General features: G+C 37.7%; 4 protein-coding genes across 4 annotated transcripts; all 4 read left to right on the forward strand.

The window, feature by feature from the left end:
* Positions 1–1,177: 1,177 nt before the first annotated feature.
* LOC117230549 lies at positions 1,178–7,669 on the forward strand. The gene is made up of 8 exons (XM_033488129.1): positions 1,178–1,354; positions 2,095–2,569; positions 3,070–3,300; positions 3,397–3,732; positions 5,200–5,402; positions 6,143–6,617; positions 6,919–7,149; positions 7,251–7,669. Exons 1-8 carry the CDS (start codon positions 1,217–1,219, stop codon positions 7,589–7,591), a joined length of 2,430 nt encoding a protein of 809 aa, XP_033344020.1. The 5' UTR covers positions 1,178–1,216; the 3' UTR covers positions 7,592–7,669.
* Positions 7,670–10,117: 2,448 nt separating this feature from the next.
* Positions 10,118–13,276, forward strand: LOC117230851 (odorant receptor Or2-like). The gene is made up of 4 exons (XM_033488727.1): positions 10,118–10,514; positions 11,722–12,196; positions 12,492–12,722; positions 12,819–13,276. Exons 1-4 carry the CDS (start codon positions 10,377–10,379, stop codon positions 13,157–13,159), a joined length of 1,185 nt encoding a protein of 394 aa, XP_033344618.1. The 5' UTR covers positions 10,118–10,376; the 3' UTR covers positions 13,160–13,276.
* A 2,037-nt stretch (positions 13,277–15,313) lies between these two features.
* On the forward strand, positions 15,314–15,850 carry LOC117230550. Its single transcript, XM_033488130.1, has one exon. The coding sequence runs from the start codon at positions 15,314–15,316 to the stop codon at positions 15,848–15,850; it is 537 nt and encodes a 178-aa protein (XP_033344021.1).
* A 227-nt stretch (positions 15,851–16,077) lies between these two features.
* On the forward strand, positions 16,078–16,934 carry LOC117230551 (odorant receptor Or2-like). Its single transcript, XM_033488131.1, has 2 exons — positions 16,078–16,465; positions 16,554–16,934. The coding sequence occupies exons 1-2, from the start codon at positions 16,114–16,116 to the stop codon at positions 16,892–16,894; spliced, it is 693 nt and encodes a 230-aa protein (XP_033344022.1). The 5' UTR covers positions 16,078–16,113; the 3' UTR covers positions 16,895–16,934.
* The last annotated feature ends 1,202 nt before the right edge of the window (positions 16,935–18,136 follow it).

The raw sequence follows: 18,136 nt of genomic DNA on the forward strand, positions 1-18,136 counted from the left end.
ATAACTTATACTACTTTCTACTACATTGAGTAGTCCGGAAATAATTAGCCATAAAGCCAAATATAATTAGTATATTACCATTATCACCACATCAAGCTTCTCATTATTGGTCTGCCTGAACACGCATGACATCGTCGGTCTTGCACTGAAAGCTGTCGACCTGACGCTGAAGTTGCCTATAAAGCTGCAGCTTTACGTTTACGCGGGCGATACTGTCGGGTCTCGATTTGAACAAATCACGCAAGCCGCTTACAATTCGCACTGGTATGAACTTTGACAACAGAACTTTGACAAAGAACCGCGTACTGACAATGAATCACGGAAACACCTGCCAGCCGAAAGATTTCACCAAATGAACACATTCGCGTTCAAAGAAATACCGACGATATCAGCTTCCTATAAGAGTGTTCTCAAAGTAATGATGAACTCGTGAAGACCATTTGAGCGTGAGAGGTACGTATTCCTTTAACCACTCTCGGTACATCGTACAGGAAAAGTGATATTACTGCTATTCGACGAGGAAGAGCAACGAAATATTCTCTTACGTAAGACTCAAACTTTCATAAACGTACCTGCACACGAAGGATGCTATAACATATTACACATAAGTATACAGTGAATTGGATCAGTATATACACATAAATAAGAAATTTTCCAGAGTGCAATTTCCGGTAACAATCGCACCACTTGCTTGCGTTCAAAATAATCGATTGCAATTTAGACGATTCAGTTCTACCACTTTTCTTATAAGAAACGGTACCCTCTTACTATAAGAAAATAGATCTTTGTTCCTTACATTTGCTTACACGTCGTTGAAACCTTTGCCTGACAGTTTCCAATGAAAGATGAATATCCTACGAAAACACAGATCAATTTTCGAAGCGAATATATAGAATGTATAGTAACAACCTGCTATGAAAGTTGAATATTCTTTGAAAACACGGACTAATTTTCAAGACGAATAGCACTGGACGAGAGAAGCAACGTATTAGTTATTAATCATGCAGAAACATGGCTATGAAGTATTTACCTACAAAGTAATCCCCACTAGAATTTTCTTCGGAATGTGCCTACTGAACGATAGATAATTGGGCGATTATAGTAGAATAAACGATAAACGAAAACATAAAAATACAATTTGCGAGCATGAGGAAAAAAAGAAAGGGTGCATATGCACGATTACGCAGTGTTATTTGTCGACCTTCGTGTTGTGAGCATGAAGGCGACGTTGAATAAAGATTTCGCTTACGCGATGACTCCGATGAAGATCCTGTCGTGGCCTGTTGGTACCTGGCCTCTTCAAGACTACAATATCTTTTCCGCTATGCGTGTCATAATCACGAGTTGTCTTTTGGTACGAAATTTTTGCCATTCTGTTTCGATGTTAACACGTATATATACTCGGAGACAAGAATTGAGTGAACAAATAAGTGGAACTTGTCTTAGTGATATATATTTAAATTTTATTTATTATACACCGGCGTGCAAAATTAAAGGAATACACAATTTTCACCGAAAAGTTGCTGATATTACAAGTGTTATAAAATCGTAACAAGGAAGCATACAGCAATTATTTTGAAATTTTTCCACAGAGTTTTCTGCATCACGTAGTAGAGTGAGAAAACGAAGCTGCTTTCTCGTTTCGAACGTATTTCAAATTTAACAGATTCTACAGACATTAAAAAATTTTGTTTAGATGTAGAACGACGCGCGATAATTTGTTTTATTGTACTCTGAGTATTCAGCAGACATTATAATATTAGCAGCTTCTCGTGGGGATTGCACAGTCGGAAATTAAGTGTTTCTTTAATCTCGCATGCCAGTGGATATCGTTATAGTACAAAAATTATTTAATGGATAATTGAAATAATTGAACATTTTTGTATAAACACGACCTGCTTAAAGAAACTTTAAAGAAAGATTTTATTATCATTGCACATTACTTGTGTTCTTCTTCAGAAACAAATGTCTTCTTTCAATAAATTTTATTATGGCAGGGAAATTGTGTAAACAATTGTGAATTAAAAAGGAAATTAAAATGTGGTTTCTGAGTAGGTGAAATTGGCGCGGTTAAAAATTCTCATTCTTTTATAGCTACTAATGCTAACGATCGTGCAGTCGGAGATGTATTTAGACAGCAACGACGCCGAGAAAAATCTCGACGCATTAGTAATACTATCCTGCGGCATTCTGGCTGTGTCAAAGGTCATTCGTTTTCGTATTCGGCCGGCTGCCCTTATATTGAATTTTACGTCCGCGGTCGAAGATTATAACGAATTGAGGGACGATGAGAAACGAGTGATAGTGCGAAAACACGCTTATATGGCCAGAGTGACTAGTGTCAGTATGATATTTTTCGCGTATTTCAGCTCGATTCTTTTCATAACTGTGCCAATGCTGGCTGAAAAGGAAGAGAAAAATGTAGTTAACGTAACGGAGGAAAGTACATCGGAGTATCCTATACCTTCCGAAAATGTAATGGCACTTGTAAAAATACCGGAAAATTTATACTTCTTTGTTTTTATCATGGAATACTTGATGCTGCTATTCACGAGCACTGGAAATCTAGGTAATGTATCATCGTGTCTTACGAATTACTCATTGTCAGAAGCCACGCTAGTTAACTCCATAAATTGAAATGTGGCGATAAGTGATAAGTACGAATATCATTTGTTAAAATGTACTTTGCCATTACAATTGTTTTGCTTTTGGCGATAGAAGGAGAAAGTATTATACGAAACTCGATTGACTTATAGAGGCACGTAATCTGGAATTAATACTTTCTTGCTAGGCGAATGTTACAACAAAAAATACGTAATGTGTGGTCAACTTCATTTCTTTAAATGGAATGAAATTTTTTGTTTTATTTACACTACACTTAATCGTCACACTTCGTACGAAGAGTTTGCGCTTTTGAAATGTTGATTAGAAATTATTCACTTTGGACAATTGAATTAAGAACTCTTTACCAAATGCAGTTGACTGACTTGGCTTCTGAGAGGCTGAAATACCGATACTTGCTCAGGGTAGTTTAAGAATCTTGCTCATTTATTTTGAAATATAAATTAGGAAGCGATTCGTTGTTTTTCGGTATCACTTTTCACCTGTGCGGTCAGGTAGAAATACTGAAACTAGATTTCAAGAGACTGAAAATCGAGAGCGAAAGAACGAGGGAACATTTCAACGTATTAACCAGGAGGCATATCTACTTAATTAACCTGGCCAATATGCTGATCGACACCATCAGCTCTATCTTGGCTATGCAACTATTCACGAGTTGTATACTTATTTGTACAAGCGGTGAACATCCTTACCTCACTCGATAAAATGACACCTGATGGCAAAAGTTTATTTAAATACGATCAATATGTTGGGATAATTTGCATCTGTTTTTAGGACTTCAACTCATTCTCGCTCTGAGCATTGGAAACATCGTCATGGTTGTAAAAACATTTATGGTACTCACCGCTCTCATGGTACAATTGTTTGCATACAGTTACGTGGGCGAATATTTAAGGCGTCAAATGGAAGGCATAGCTGACTCGATGTATTTCTGCAACTGGTACGATATACCGAAAAGTGTGACAAAAGATATTATTTATGTCATTATGAGAGCTCAAGAGCCGGTTTTCCTGAGAGCAGGACAATTCCTTGTTGTTAATATGGAAACGTACACGAGTATCATAAAAACTTCTATGTCATATCTTTCAGTGCTTCGAGTTATGGTAAACGGTTGAGGCTGTGTATAATATAGAAACCGAGAGAGTTATATTTATCTAATAGAGCTCAATAAAATACTTAATGTGTTACTTTTTACGATTCAATATTCATTTCAAATATTCAAAATTAAGTTAATCGTATGTGCGCAATAGATTCTCACTAGGCTGTTATAGTCAATATTTCGTGCAATGACGAATAATGAATTATGTATATGTATATGTACGTACATATTTAAATATATAATAAGGTTAAATTATGGTAGGTGACGTAGGACAATTTGACAACGTACTGACAACAATAATGGTGCTCCTTGTAAAAGATGAAACATATAACTTATACTACTTTCTACTACATTGAGTAGTCCGGAAATAATTAGCCATAAAGCCAAATATAATTAGTATATTACCATTATCACCACATCAAGCTTCTCATTATTGGTCTGCCTGAACACGCATGACATCGTCGGTCTTGCACTGAAAGCTGTCGACCTGACGCTGAAGTTGCCTATAAAGCTGCAGCTTTACGTTTACGCGGGCGATACTGTCGGGTCTCGATTTGAACAAATCACGCAAGCCGCTTACAATTCGCACTGGTATGAACTTTGACAACAGAACTTTGACAAAGAACCGCGTACTGACAATGAATCACGGAAACACCTGCCAGCCGAAAGATTTCACCAAATGAACACATTCGCGTTCAAAGAAATACCGACGATATCAGCTTCCTATAAGAGTGTTCTCAAAGTAATGATGAACTCGTGAAGACCATTTGAGCGTGAGAGGTACGTATTCCTTTAACCACTCTCGGTACATCGTACAGGAAAAGTGATATTACTGCTATTCGACGAGGAAGAGCAACGAAATATTCTCTTACGTAAGACTCAAACTTTCATAAACGTACCTGCACACGAAGGATGCTATAACATATTACACATAAGTATACAGTGAATTGGATCAGTATATACACATAAATAAGAAATTTTCCAGAGTGCAATTTCCGGTAACAATCGCACCACTTGCTTGCGTTCAAAATAATCGATTGCAATTTAGACGATTCAGTTCTACCACTTTTCTTATAAGAAACGGTACCCTCTTACTATAAGAAAATAGATCTTTGTTCCTTACATTTGCTTACACGTCGTTGAAACCTTTGCCTGACAGTTTCCAATGAAAGATGAATATCCTACGAAAACACAGATCAATTTTCGAAGCGAATATATAGAATGTATAGTAACAACCTGCTATGAAAGTTGAATATTCTTTGAAAACACGGACTAATTTTCAAGACGAATAGCACTGGACGAGAGAAGCAACGTATTAGTTATTAATCATGCAGAAACATGGCTATGAAGTATTTACCTACAAAGTAATCCCCACTAGAATTTTCTTCGGAATGTGCCTACTGAACGATAGATAATTGGGCGATTATAGTAGAATAAACGATAAACGAAAACATAAAAATACAATTTGCGAGCATGAGGAAAAAAAGAAAGGGTGCATATGCACGATTACGCAGTGTTATTTGTCGACCTTCGTGTTGTGAGCATGAAGGCGACGTTGAATAAAGATTTCGCTTACGCGATGACTCCGATGAAGATCCTGTCGTGGCCTGTTGGTACCTGGCCTCTTCAAGACTACAATATCTTTTCCGCTATGCGTGTCATAATCACGAGTTGTCTTTTGGTACGAAATTTTTGCCATTCTGTTTCGATGTTAACACGTATATATACTCGGAGACAAGAATTGAGTGAACAAATAAGTGGAACTTGTCTTAGTGATATATATTTAAATTTTATTTATTATACACCGGCGTGCAAAATTAAAGGAATACACAATTTTCACCGAAAAGTTGCTGATATTACAAGTGTTATAAAATCGTAACAAGGAAGCATACAGCAATTATTTTGAAATTTTTCCACAGAGTTTTCTGCATCACGTAGTAGAGTGAGAAAACGAAGCTGCTTTCTCGTTTCGAACGTATTTCAAATTTAACAGATTCTACAGACATTAAAAAATTTTGTTTAGATGTAGAACGACGCGCGATAATTTGTTTTATTGTACTCTGAGTATTCAGCAGACATTATAATATTAGCAGCTTCTCGTGGGGATTGCACAGTCGGAAATTAAGTGTTTCTTTAATCTCGCATGCCAGTGGATATCGTTATAGTACAAAAATTATTTAATGGATAATTGAAATAATTGAACATTTTTGTATAAACACGACCTGCTTAAAGAAACTTTAAAGAAAGATTTTATTATCATTGCACATTACTTGTGTTCTTCTTCAGAAACAAATGTCTTCTTTCAATAAATTTTATTATGGCAGGGAAATTGTGTAAACAATTGTGAATTAAAAAGGAAATTAAAATGTGGTTTCTGAGTAGGTGAAATTGGCGCGGTTAAAAATTCTCATTCTTTTATAGCTACTAATGCTAACGATCGTGCAGTCGGAGATGTATTTAGACAGCAACGACGCCGAGAAAAATCTCGACGCATTAGTAATACTATCCTGCGGCATTCTGGCTGTGTCAAAGGTCATTCGTTTTCGTATTCGGCCGGCTGGACTTATCTCGAACTTCACCTCGGCTGTTGAGGATTATAACAAATTGTATGACCAAGAGAAAGGCGTGATACTGCGAAGACACGCTTACATGGGCAGAGTGGCAGGTATTGGCGTGGTACTTTTCGCATATTTCAGCGCAACTCTTTTCATGTCTGTGCCAATGCTGGCTGGGGAGGAAGTGAAAGATGTAGTTAACGTAACGAAAGATAATATTCCGGAATATCCTATACCTTCCGAAAAAGTAATGGCACTTATAAAAATGCCGGACAATTTATACTTCATTGTTTTTATCGTGGAGTACTTGATGTTGTTATTAACGAGCAATGGAAATCTAGGTACTGTATCATTTTGTTTTACGAATTACTCATTGCCAGTAGCCATGCGAATCAATTCCACAATTTGACAAGTGCAAGAGATCGATAAGTAGGGGCAACATGTGTTGCATATACTTTGAAATGACATATCCAGCTTTTTATTGTGTGCTGTTGAGATGTTGAGTTCCAATTTCGAACAAAGAAAGTAAGTACTTGAAAAAAAAAATGGAATTGATGAGTTTGGATTCAATGAGACGCTAATACCGATAAATGTCGAAAGTGGCATTAGTATTTTGCTTATTTATTTTTCAATATGAATTAGGTAGTGATTCGTTGTTCTTCGGTATTATATTTCACCTGTGTGGCCAGGTGGAAATTCTGAGGCTCGACTTCAGGAGACTGAGCAACGACAACGAAAGAACAATAGAACATTTCATCGTACTATCCAAGAGGCATGTTTACTTATTGAAACTAGCCAAGATGCTGAACGAGACGATCAGCTCTATCTTGGCAGTGCAACTATTCACGAGTTGTATAGTTATTTGTACAAGCGGTGAACATTCTTACATCACTTAATAAAATGACGCGAAGCACAATGACGTAAGTTTATTTAAATACGATTAATGTATTGTGATAATTTGCATCTATTTTTAGGACTTCAATTCATTATCGCTCTGAGCGTTGGAAACATCGTCATGACGATAAAATCGTTTATAGTACTGAGCACTCTGTTAGTGCAATTATTTGCATACAGCTACGTGGGCGAATATTTAAAGCGTCAAATGGAAGGCATCGGTGATTCGGTGTATTTCTGCAGCTGGTACGATATACCGAAAAGTGTTGCAAAAGATATTATTTATGTTATTATGAGAACCCAGGATCCAGTTTTCCTGAAGGCTGGAAAATTTTTTATTGTTAATATGGAAACTTACATGAGTATTATAAAAACATCTATGTCGTATCTCTCAGTTCTACGAGTAATGGTAACTGCTTGAGGACTTGTATAATGTAGAAATCTAGGAAGTCATGTTAATCTAATAAAGTACAATAAAATATTTAGTATTATTAAAATATTTGGTGGTTCAATATTCATTTTAAATGCTCAAAATCAAATTGGTCGAATGTGCGCAGAAAATCGACTCAATAAGCTGTAGTTACTAATTCGTACAATGACCGACAGAAGATACAACAGTGTCGTTTATGTATCGCGGAATACCACGCGTCGAAAACGTTGGAAATATATGTATACGTAAATACACATTTAAACGGATGGTATATAAATACAGATTTAATTATGGTAAGTAATGTAAGTTTGTTTAGTGATGTATTGAAATTAAATGCTGCTTCCCTGTAAAAACGGGCATATATTATTCGTTCGCGTTCTATCTCCATATCTTTCATATGAATATGGAATTGGCTATTGAACGTATTCCCATTCGCAAAATACTATGTTTGGAATCTGTTGGAGTGTCAGAAGATTAGGAAGGCATCACTAGTCTTGGAAAGAATAATTTAGAAGAAAAATGAAATTGCTTAGCTTGTCAGGATTAAGCTGGACGAGAATTTGAGAATCTTATCGCGTCTAGCGTCGGGATATGTTACTTATCCCTAGAATCGATAGTATCTGTACAAACGAACTGTGTTTCCAGGCGCTGTACAGCGAAAACCGTGTAATCAGCAGATGAAGAAAGTTGAAAGACAAAATTGATATGAAAAAAAATGCTCAGTATATTCTAATTTCGTTATGGTACAATGGGATACGGAGGGAACAACGTTCTTTGTCCATTAAATGCGGATATTGCAATAAATATACATGTACATACCAACAAGCTTGAAAACACGCTGACATTTCGAATTCTGCTACGCCGCGATATCTGTCGGGTCAAGTAAGCATCGATGCCACACTAATGACAGACAATCAGATGGAGACACGCACAACACCTTAGTCCACAACAACAACCAGCAGTTCGTTCTGTTCCGATGAACGTGAATTCAAAGTTGCTGCAGCGTAGGGTCGGGAATTCGACTTCAGCAGTGATCGATCTCGTCACAAACTTTCCGTGATGTGTTCGTACCGTTCGCTACAAATTTTAAACTGCACACTCTGAACACAGAACACTGGCGTCTCAATCACACTGGCTGATGCGTGGAAAGGAAGTGCGAACGGCCAACTGCACGTGTCTGTCTCACGAAATCGTTACAGCTGTACACGGCGGTTATTTGTACGGTGGTTTGCTGTGCGGTTTATACCCGTAATACTTTGGTTTGAGATACGTACGTAGCGTGGACACGAAAGGCGGTTTGATTTCCGTACCAAGTCGGTTACAAATTCCCGTCTACGTACCGTGTTTCGTTTGACAGATGCTTGATCTGCGTGTAACTACGTATACACAGTGCTGCTGTCGGTATCGCTTCCAGACGTGCAATGCCGGCATCGTGGATCGCATTCAATTCTCTCGAATAGTATCCAGTGGAGATCGACGAGCACGCATCCTTACGTAGTGGGGCCCCACTCACCACCCACTCCGTTACCGATTCTTCAGGAGAATCACGCGAATCGGGGAGCTAACATGATGAGAGAGTTGTTACGATTGCGACATACTTCCACTGTTCGATGAATCTGCGTATATAACTGATATGGTTCGTTGGAGTCGTATAATAAATTTTACTACTATATCTAAAATTCAATTCTTTACCTTATTTGTGAAACGTTCGAACTGCGACGCAAGGAGATCTCACCGGTGATCTGTCAATCTCGTGATTTCTTGTGTCTCCTACGTGACACAGCCGAGTCTCGATCCAGGGAGATCGCACAAACCGTCAACAATTTGCCGTGGTATCAATCTCGAGAGGACACTTAGCAAAATACTCGCAATGAATCGTGGGAATTTGTCATACCACGTGACAGAATGAAAATTCCTCTCGATGAATATACTCACTTTCAAAGAAATACGACAGGCACCAGGCTTCTTACTTCTTCGTTTTGAAAGTAACGCGATGCATATGAAGATCATTTGATCGCGAGTGCTATGTATTCCTCTACATTCTCGGTGCATTGCTAGTGGAGCAAAGGCGATATTACAGTAATTCGATGACAAAGAGCGAAATTTTCTCAAATGGACGACTCAAATTTCCACAAACATACCTACGTACGAAGCATGCTATAACCTATTAAACATAACTACGCAATGGTTTGGATCGTTGTATGCGAATAAATAAGAAATTTTCCAAAGCGCAATTTCGAGAACGCCCATCACGACCGCACCATTTGCTTGCGACGAAAATAATCGAATTGCAATTTAAACGATGTGGCTTTTCCACTTTTCATACAAGAAAGGGTAGCTTGTTACTATAAGAAAATAGATATTTATTCTTTACATTTGCTTACATAACGTTGAAACTTTAGCCTGACAATTTTCGACGAAAGATGAATACCCTACGTAAACACAGATCGATTTTCGAAGCGCATGTGTAGTATAACAACTTATCAGTTGAATATTCTTTGAAAACACGGACTAATTTTCAAGACGAATGGCACTGGACGACAGAAGCAACGTATTATTTATTAATCCTGGAGAAGCATAGCAATAAAGTATTTCCCTACAAAGTAAACCACACTAGAATTTTCTTGTGCCCACTGAACGATAGATAATTGAGCGATTATAGTAGAATAAAAGATAAACCGGAACATAGAAATACAATTCGTGAGCATGAGGGAAGAAAGAAAGGGTGCATACGCGCGATTACGCGGAATTATTTGTCGATCTTTGTGTTGTGAGCATGAAGACGACATTGAATAAAGATTTCGCTTACGCGATAACTCCGATGAAGATCATGTCGTGGCCTGTTGGTACCTGGCCTCTTCAAGACTACAATATTCTTTCCGCTATGCGTGTCATATTCACGATTTTTCTTGTGGTATGAAATTTTTGCCATTCTGTTTCGACGTTAACACGTATATATACTCGGAGACAAGAATTAAGTGAACAAATAAGTGGAACTTGTCTTGGTGATATATTTAAATTTTATTTATTATACACCTGTGTGCAAAATTCAAGGAATATCCAATTTTCACCGAAAAGTTGCTGATACTACAAGTGTTATAGAATCGTTACCAGGAAGCATGCAGCGATCATTCTATGCTCATTTTAAATCAAAAAACCACTATTTTTAGAAGTTTCCGGAATTTTCCGCGTTTACGGACGGCCGCTCTCGTTTCCCTGCTTCCATGTACAGCAGTTTCAATTCGCGGCGTTTAGAGTCTCAGTATCACTATCACAGTCACCTCTTTAACTTTCACTCACGTCGGGGTCACCAATTTGAGCTGGAATGGTGTAATAGGTACTGAAGTACACTAGGTTATATTTAACCAATAACGTTTATTAAACCAGATAACAACAAATGACAATTAGCAGTTAACATCGGTTGATACTTAACGCCGATAAATAATAGCGTCGTTCGGTCGATTTCTCGATAATAGCGTACCCGTTTTCTTTCGTCTTTCGCGTCTCGCGGCTCGTGGTCGAATGTGCTTATTTTTCCGAACGAACTGATTCTTTTCTTCGTTGCCCATCGATGTCCCCACTCGTGTGCGTTCGTTATAAGTGGCTGGCGCGTGTATGCCCTTCCGAGAAATTCGGCAGAAGGAGCGTGAAGATATCGATGACAGATTGAGTACGTCGTGTTGCGTTTTGACGGCGTAGCGTAGCGCTTTGTATCACGGAGCCGTTGGAAAGTTCCATAGTACTCGTCGCCGCATCATTATAGTACAAAAATTATTTAATGTATAATTGAAATAATTGAACGTTTTTGTACAAACAGTACCTATTTAAAGAAATTTCATTGATACCAATTTCAATCTTCTGCTCATATACTTTTGTCCGAACATGATAAGTAAGCTTCCTAGAAAATTCGCAATCATCCTCACCACTATGCAAATTCCACTTTGTAAATTTTATTATTACCGCACATTATTTGTGTTCTTCTTCAGAAACAAATGACTTATTTCAATAAATTTGATTATGGCAAGGAAATTGTGCAAACAATAGTGAATTAAAGAGGAAATTATAATGTGATTTCTGAGCAGCTAAAATTGACGTGTTTAAAAATTCTTATTCTTTTATAGCTACTAATGCTAATGATCGTGCAATTGGAGATGTATTTAGACAGCAGCGACGCTGAGAAGAATCTGGACGGTCTAGTACTTATTACTTGTGGCATTCTGGCAATGTCAAAGATCCTGCAGTTTCGTATTCGCCCTGCTGGCCTCATATCAAATTTTACCTCGGCGGTTAAAGATTATAACGAATTGAACGACCAAGAGAAACGAGTGATTGTACGAAGACACGCTTACATGGGCAGAGTGGCAGGTATCAGTGTGGTATTTTTCGCATATTTCGGTTCAACTCTCTTCATGACTGTGCCAATGCTGGCTGAGGAGGAAGTGGAAGATATAGTTAACGTAACGGAAGATAATACTCCGGAATACCCTATACCTTCCGAAAAAGTGATGGAATTTATAAAAATGCCGGATAATTTATACTTCATTGTTTTTATCGTGGAGTACTTGATGTTGCTATTAACGAGCAGTGGAAATCTAGGTAATGTATCGCCGTGTCTTATGCGCCGTGTCATGCGAATCAATTCCACAATTTGACAAGTGAAAGAGAACGATAGGTAGGGGCAACATGTGTTGCATATACTTTGAAATTGCAATCCACAGCTTTGTTTTATCTGCTTTTGAGATGTTGTGTTCCAATTATTCATTTTGAACAAAGAAAGTAAGTACTTGAAAGAAAATGGAATTGATGAGTTTGGGTTCAAAGAGACACGAATACCCTTACATGTCGAAAGTAGCATTAGTGTCTTGCTTATTTATTTTTCAACTTAAATTAGGTAGCGATTCGTTGTTCTTCGGTATTATTTTTCATCTGTGTGGTCAAGTGGAAGTTCTGAGGCTAGAGTTCAGCAGACTGAGCAACGAGAACGAAAAAGCAAAGGAACATTTCAACGTATTAACCAAGAGGCATGTTTACTTACTGAACCTAGCCAAAATGCTGGACGATACGATCAGCTCTATCTTGGCTGTGCAACTATTCACGAGTTGTATACTTATTTGTACAACCGGTGAACATTTTTACATCTCTTGATAAAATGACATTAAATGGCATAAATTTATCTAAATACGATGAACGTGTTGGAATGATTTACGCCTGCTTTCAGGACTACAGTTCATTATCGCTCTGAGTGTTGGAAACATCGTCATGACGATAAAAACGTTTATAGTACTGAGCACTCTGTTAGTGCAATTATTTGCATACAGCTACGTGGGCGAATATTTAAAGCGTCAAATGGAAGGCATCGGTGATTCGGTGTATTTCTGCAGCTGGTACGATATACCGAAAAATGTGGCAAGAGATATTATTTATGTTATTATGAGGACTCAAGATCCAGTTTTCCTGAAGGCCGGAAGATTCTTTATTGTTAATATGGAAACGTACATGAGTATTATGAAAACTTCTATGTCGTATCTCTCAGTTCTACGGGTAATGATAAATGCTTGAGGACTTGTATAATGTAGAAATCTAGGAAGTCATGTTAATCTAATAAAGTACAATAAAATATTTAGTATTATTAAAATATTTGGTGATTCAATATTCATTTCAAATACTCAAAATCAAATTGATCGTGTGTGCGCAGAAGATCAATAAGTTCAATAAGCTGTAGTTAGTAATTCGTGTGACGACCAACAGATGATGCACACACAGAACATTTAAATATACAGGTGTTCGGCTACGTGTGCAGTAAATTTAAGGATGATTCCTGAAGACCAAATAAAACGAAAATCAAGAATAATAAATTACGTTTTCAGCTTAGTCTTTTACTTGTTGACATTTAAAAATTGGCCAAAAATCCCTGCACGCGAGCAATCCTCCTTACAAGAGCGATAGTGGGTCAACCTAAACAGCGGGGTACACAGGGATTCTTCAAAATCGAACGATATATGGACAGCAGCTTACCTCGTACAAGTCACGGAGAGTAAGATTATGACATTTGAAAACGTAAACCATTCTGCACAACGTTTTGTAAGAGAAATCGTAGATTAAACATTACCGTCTACTCATTAAAATTCACAACTACATATCGAAAAGAGTCTCATGAAATTTTTTAATGGAGACGATTAATGTTTCCTCTAAACATTTGCCTCCATAAATAATCAACAAATAATAGCACATATAATCAATGTTTACACAAACTTCACACACGCACCACGAGCATCACCGTCATGTGTTCAAAAAAAGATCAATCGTACATTGAATGGCGTCGTCCTGATGATGACGTTGCTCATACAACTGTACCTTTACGCTTACGCAGACGACGCTGTCGAACCTCGATCGGAAGAAATCGTACAAGCCGTCTAGAATCTACTCTGGTATTAGCCTTGAGGACACTTAGCAGGATACTCACAATGAATCGTGGGAACTTGTCGTACCACGTGACAGAATGGAAATTCCCCTCGATGAATATATTCACTTTCAAAGAAATACGACAGACACCAGACTTCTTACTTGTCCGTTTTGAAAGTAACGCTAGGCACATGAAGACCGTTAGATCGCGAGTGCAATATATTTCTTTCACCATCCTCGGCGCATTGCTGGTTTAGCAAGGGCAATATTTCTGTCATTCGATGAGGAAGAGCGAAATTTTCTCTACTGTACGACTTAAACTTCCACAAACATACCTACGTACGAAGCATGTTATAATCTATTAAACATAAGTACGCAATGGTTTGGATCGCTGTATGCGAATAAATAAGAAATTTTCCAAAGTGCAATTTCGAGAACGCCGATCATGACCGCACCATTTCCTTGCCTCGAAAATAATCGACTGTAATTTAGACGGTTCGACTCTTCCACTTTTCTTACAAGTAAGGGTAGCTTGTTACTATAAGAAAATAGATCTTTGTTCTTTATATTTGCTTACATAACGTTGAAAGCCTAGCCTAACAATTTTCGATGAAAGATGAATATCCTACGAAAACACAGATCAATTTTCGAAGCGAATTTATAATGTAACAACTTACTATGGAAGTTGAACATTCTTTGAAAACACGGTCCAATTTGCAAAACGAATGGCGTTGGACGACAGAAGCAACGTATTAGTTATTAATCGTGTAGAAACATGGCAATGATGTATTTATCGACGATGTAACCCCCCACTGGAATTTTCTTGGAAATGTGCTTACTGTACGGTAGATAATTGAGCGATTATGGTAGAATAAAAGAAAAGCCGGAAAATAGAAATACAATTCGTAAGCATAAAGAAGAAAGGAAAGTGTACGTATTCACGATTGCGCGGAATTATTTGTCGATCTTCACCTTGCGAGGATGAAGGCGACGTCGAGTAAAGATTTCGCTTACGCGATGGCTCCGTTCAAGATCCTATCGTGGCCTGTTGGTACCTGGCCTCTTCAACTTTATGATACCTTTTCCGCTATACGTGCCGTAATCACGATTTTTCTGTTGGTATGAAACTCATATCATTTTGTTTGGAAGTTAACGTGTATGTATACTGAGGAACAAAAATTGAGTGGACAAATAAGTGAAACTAGTCCTAGTGATATATATTTAAATTTTATTTAGTATACACCGATGTGCAAAATTTCTGAACAGCTGAATTTGACGCGTTCAAAAATTCTTATTCTTTTATAGCTACTAATGATAGCGATCGTGCAATCGGAGATGTATTTAGACACCAGCGACGCTGAGAAGAATCTGGACGCCGTAATAATACTAACTTGCGGCTATTTGGCAGTGTCAAAGATCCTGCAGTTTCGTATTCGTCCTGCTGGCCTTATCTCAAATTTTACCTCGGCGGTTAAGGATTATAACGAATTGAACGACCAAGAAAAACGAGTGATAGTACGAAGACACGCTTACATGGGCAGAGTGGCAGGTATCAGTGTGGTACTTTTCTCACATTTCAGCGCAACTCTCTTCACGGCTTTGCCAATGCTGGCTGGGGAGCAAGTGAAGGATATAGTTAACGCAACTGAAGAAAGTATACCGGAATACCCTATGCCTTCCGAAAAAGTAATAGCACTGGTAAAAATACCGGATAACTTCTACCTCATTGTTTTTATCGTAGAGTACTTGATGTTGCTATCAACGAGTAATGGAAATATAGGTAATGAATCGTCGTGTCATACGAATTGCTCATTGTCAGGAGCCATGCCAATCAATTCCACAATTTAAAAAGTAAAAGAGAATGATAAATAGGAGGAGGATTTATTGCGTTATTCATTTTTGTACTTTTTTTGTTTTTTTTTCTTTTTTTTTTTTGCACATGGAGAAATCCTCATAGACATTCCGCTTCTGCTAAAAATCGGCAACAGTAGAATAACGTCGGACTCTTACCGACTAAAACTCTCCGATGACCATCCTACGCGTGTGACAGGAGTGCTCCAGGGACCTCTTACGAATTATCTTTCCGTTGCACCCCTCATTCATTTTGAACTATGAAGGTAGCAACTTCATACCCAGTGGAATTCATTAGTTTGGCTTCTGAGAGGCTAAATTACTACTATTGTCTCAGCGTAGCTCAAAGATCTTGTTTATTTATTTTCAAATATGAATTAGGAAACGATTCCTTGTTTTTCGGTATCATTTTTCACCTGTGCGGTCAAGTAGAAATTCTGAAACTTGATTTCAAAAGACTAAGAAACGAAACCGAAAAAACACGGGAACATTTCAGCGCATTAACCAAGAGGCATGTTTACTTACTGAACCTGGCCAAAATGCTGGACGATACGATCAGCTCTATCTTGGCCGTGCAACTATTCACGAGTTGTACACTTATTTGTACAAGCGGTGAACATTCTTATATCACTTGATAAAATGTCATTAAATGGCATATATTTATCTAAATCGTGTTGGAATGATTTACGCCTGCTTTCAGGACTACAGTTCATTATCGCTCTGAGCGTTGGAAACATCGTCATGACGATAAAAACGTTTATAGTACTGGGCACTCTATTGGGGCAATTATTTGCATACAGCTACGTGGGCGATTATTTAAACCGTCAAATGGAAGGCATCGGCGACTCGATATATTCCTGTAGTTGGTACGATATACCGAAAAGTGTGACAAAAGATATTATTTATGTCATTATGAGAGCTCAAGACCCAGTTTACCTAAAAGCTGGGAAATTCTTTATACTCAATATGGAAACGTACATGAGTATTATAAAAACTTCTATGTCGTACCTGTCAGTTCTACGGGTAATGATAAGTGCTTGAGGCCTTGTATAATATAAAAATGGAGGGGGTGGTATACTTATCTAATAAAGCTCAACAAGATATGTAATATTACGCTTTTGATGACTAAATATTCATTACAAATGCTCAAAATCAAATTGATCGAATGTGCGTAATCGATTGTCCCAGTATTCTGTTATCGTCGATAATTCGTGCAATGACCGAAAACATTTGAAATATATGTGTATGCACATCATTATTACATTGGCACTTGTAGCTTCAAGACTCAATGGTTATGTCATATGAAGGGCTACGTAACCGATAAGTGTACGTCAGCCTTTCGTTTCTACTTACGCGTTATTAAATCTTTCAGTCGACGGAAGACTTTAATTCGGGAATTAAGAAATTTCAAATCTCAATAACGCACTGATATAGATCAATAAAATTAATATGAAAAATCGAAAATTTGTAGTTTATTGTTGTTAAAGGGTAAAATGAAAACATTCTTTAAATTATACGAAATAAAATTCATATAAAAGCACGGTCAGGTACAATTAGTCTATTACCTTGATCACCAAACCAAGTTTCATGTTCCTGAGCTACCTAAGCACGAGAGACAACATCGGTGCAGTGAAAAACGCAGTCCGGAAGGTGAACTGACTCGCAGAGCTGTACCTCTAGGTCTACTCAGATAAATCGCCCTGCTATCAACTTTGATGTCGTGTAGAAAACGATCTGAAGCTAATAACGAACAGCAAAAGTTGATCGTACCACGCAACAGCTGGAAAATCTTGAAAAAATGAACATATTCGCTTCCAAAGAAACACCGACGAAACCAGCCTTTTACTTGTCCGTTTTGAAAGTAATGCGGAACACGTGAAAACCATTGGATCGCGAGTGCTATGTATTCCTTTGGAAACCTTCGATATATCCCGTGTGTAACAAAGGCGGCATTACTGTTCCTGGAAGGAAGTACAACGAAACTCTCTTACGTACGACTCACACTCTCGTAAACATACGTATGCACGAATCATGCTATAATTTGTTACACACGAGCATATAGTAATTTGCATTAGTGTGTATGGATATACATGGCATATTGTAGAATACAATTTCGAAGGACACCGATCACGATCGCACCATTTGCTTGAGTGAGAAAATAATTGATAGCGATTTAGACGCTTCATTTCTTCCACTTTCAGTATAAGATAGAGTATTTTCCTGCTATAAGAAAATAGATCCTATTTTTTTGCGCTTACTTACATATCGTATCATAAATTAACA

Source organism: Bombus vosnesenskii, unplaced genomic scaffold (assembly GCF_011952255.1).
Source record: "Bombus vosnesenskii isolate JDL3184/JDL3185 unplaced genomic scaffold, Bvos_JDL3184-5_v1.1 scf7180000013267, whole genome shotgun sequence".
NCBI lineage: Eukaryota > Metazoa > Arthropoda > Insecta > Hymenoptera > Apidae > Bombus > Bombus vosnesenskii.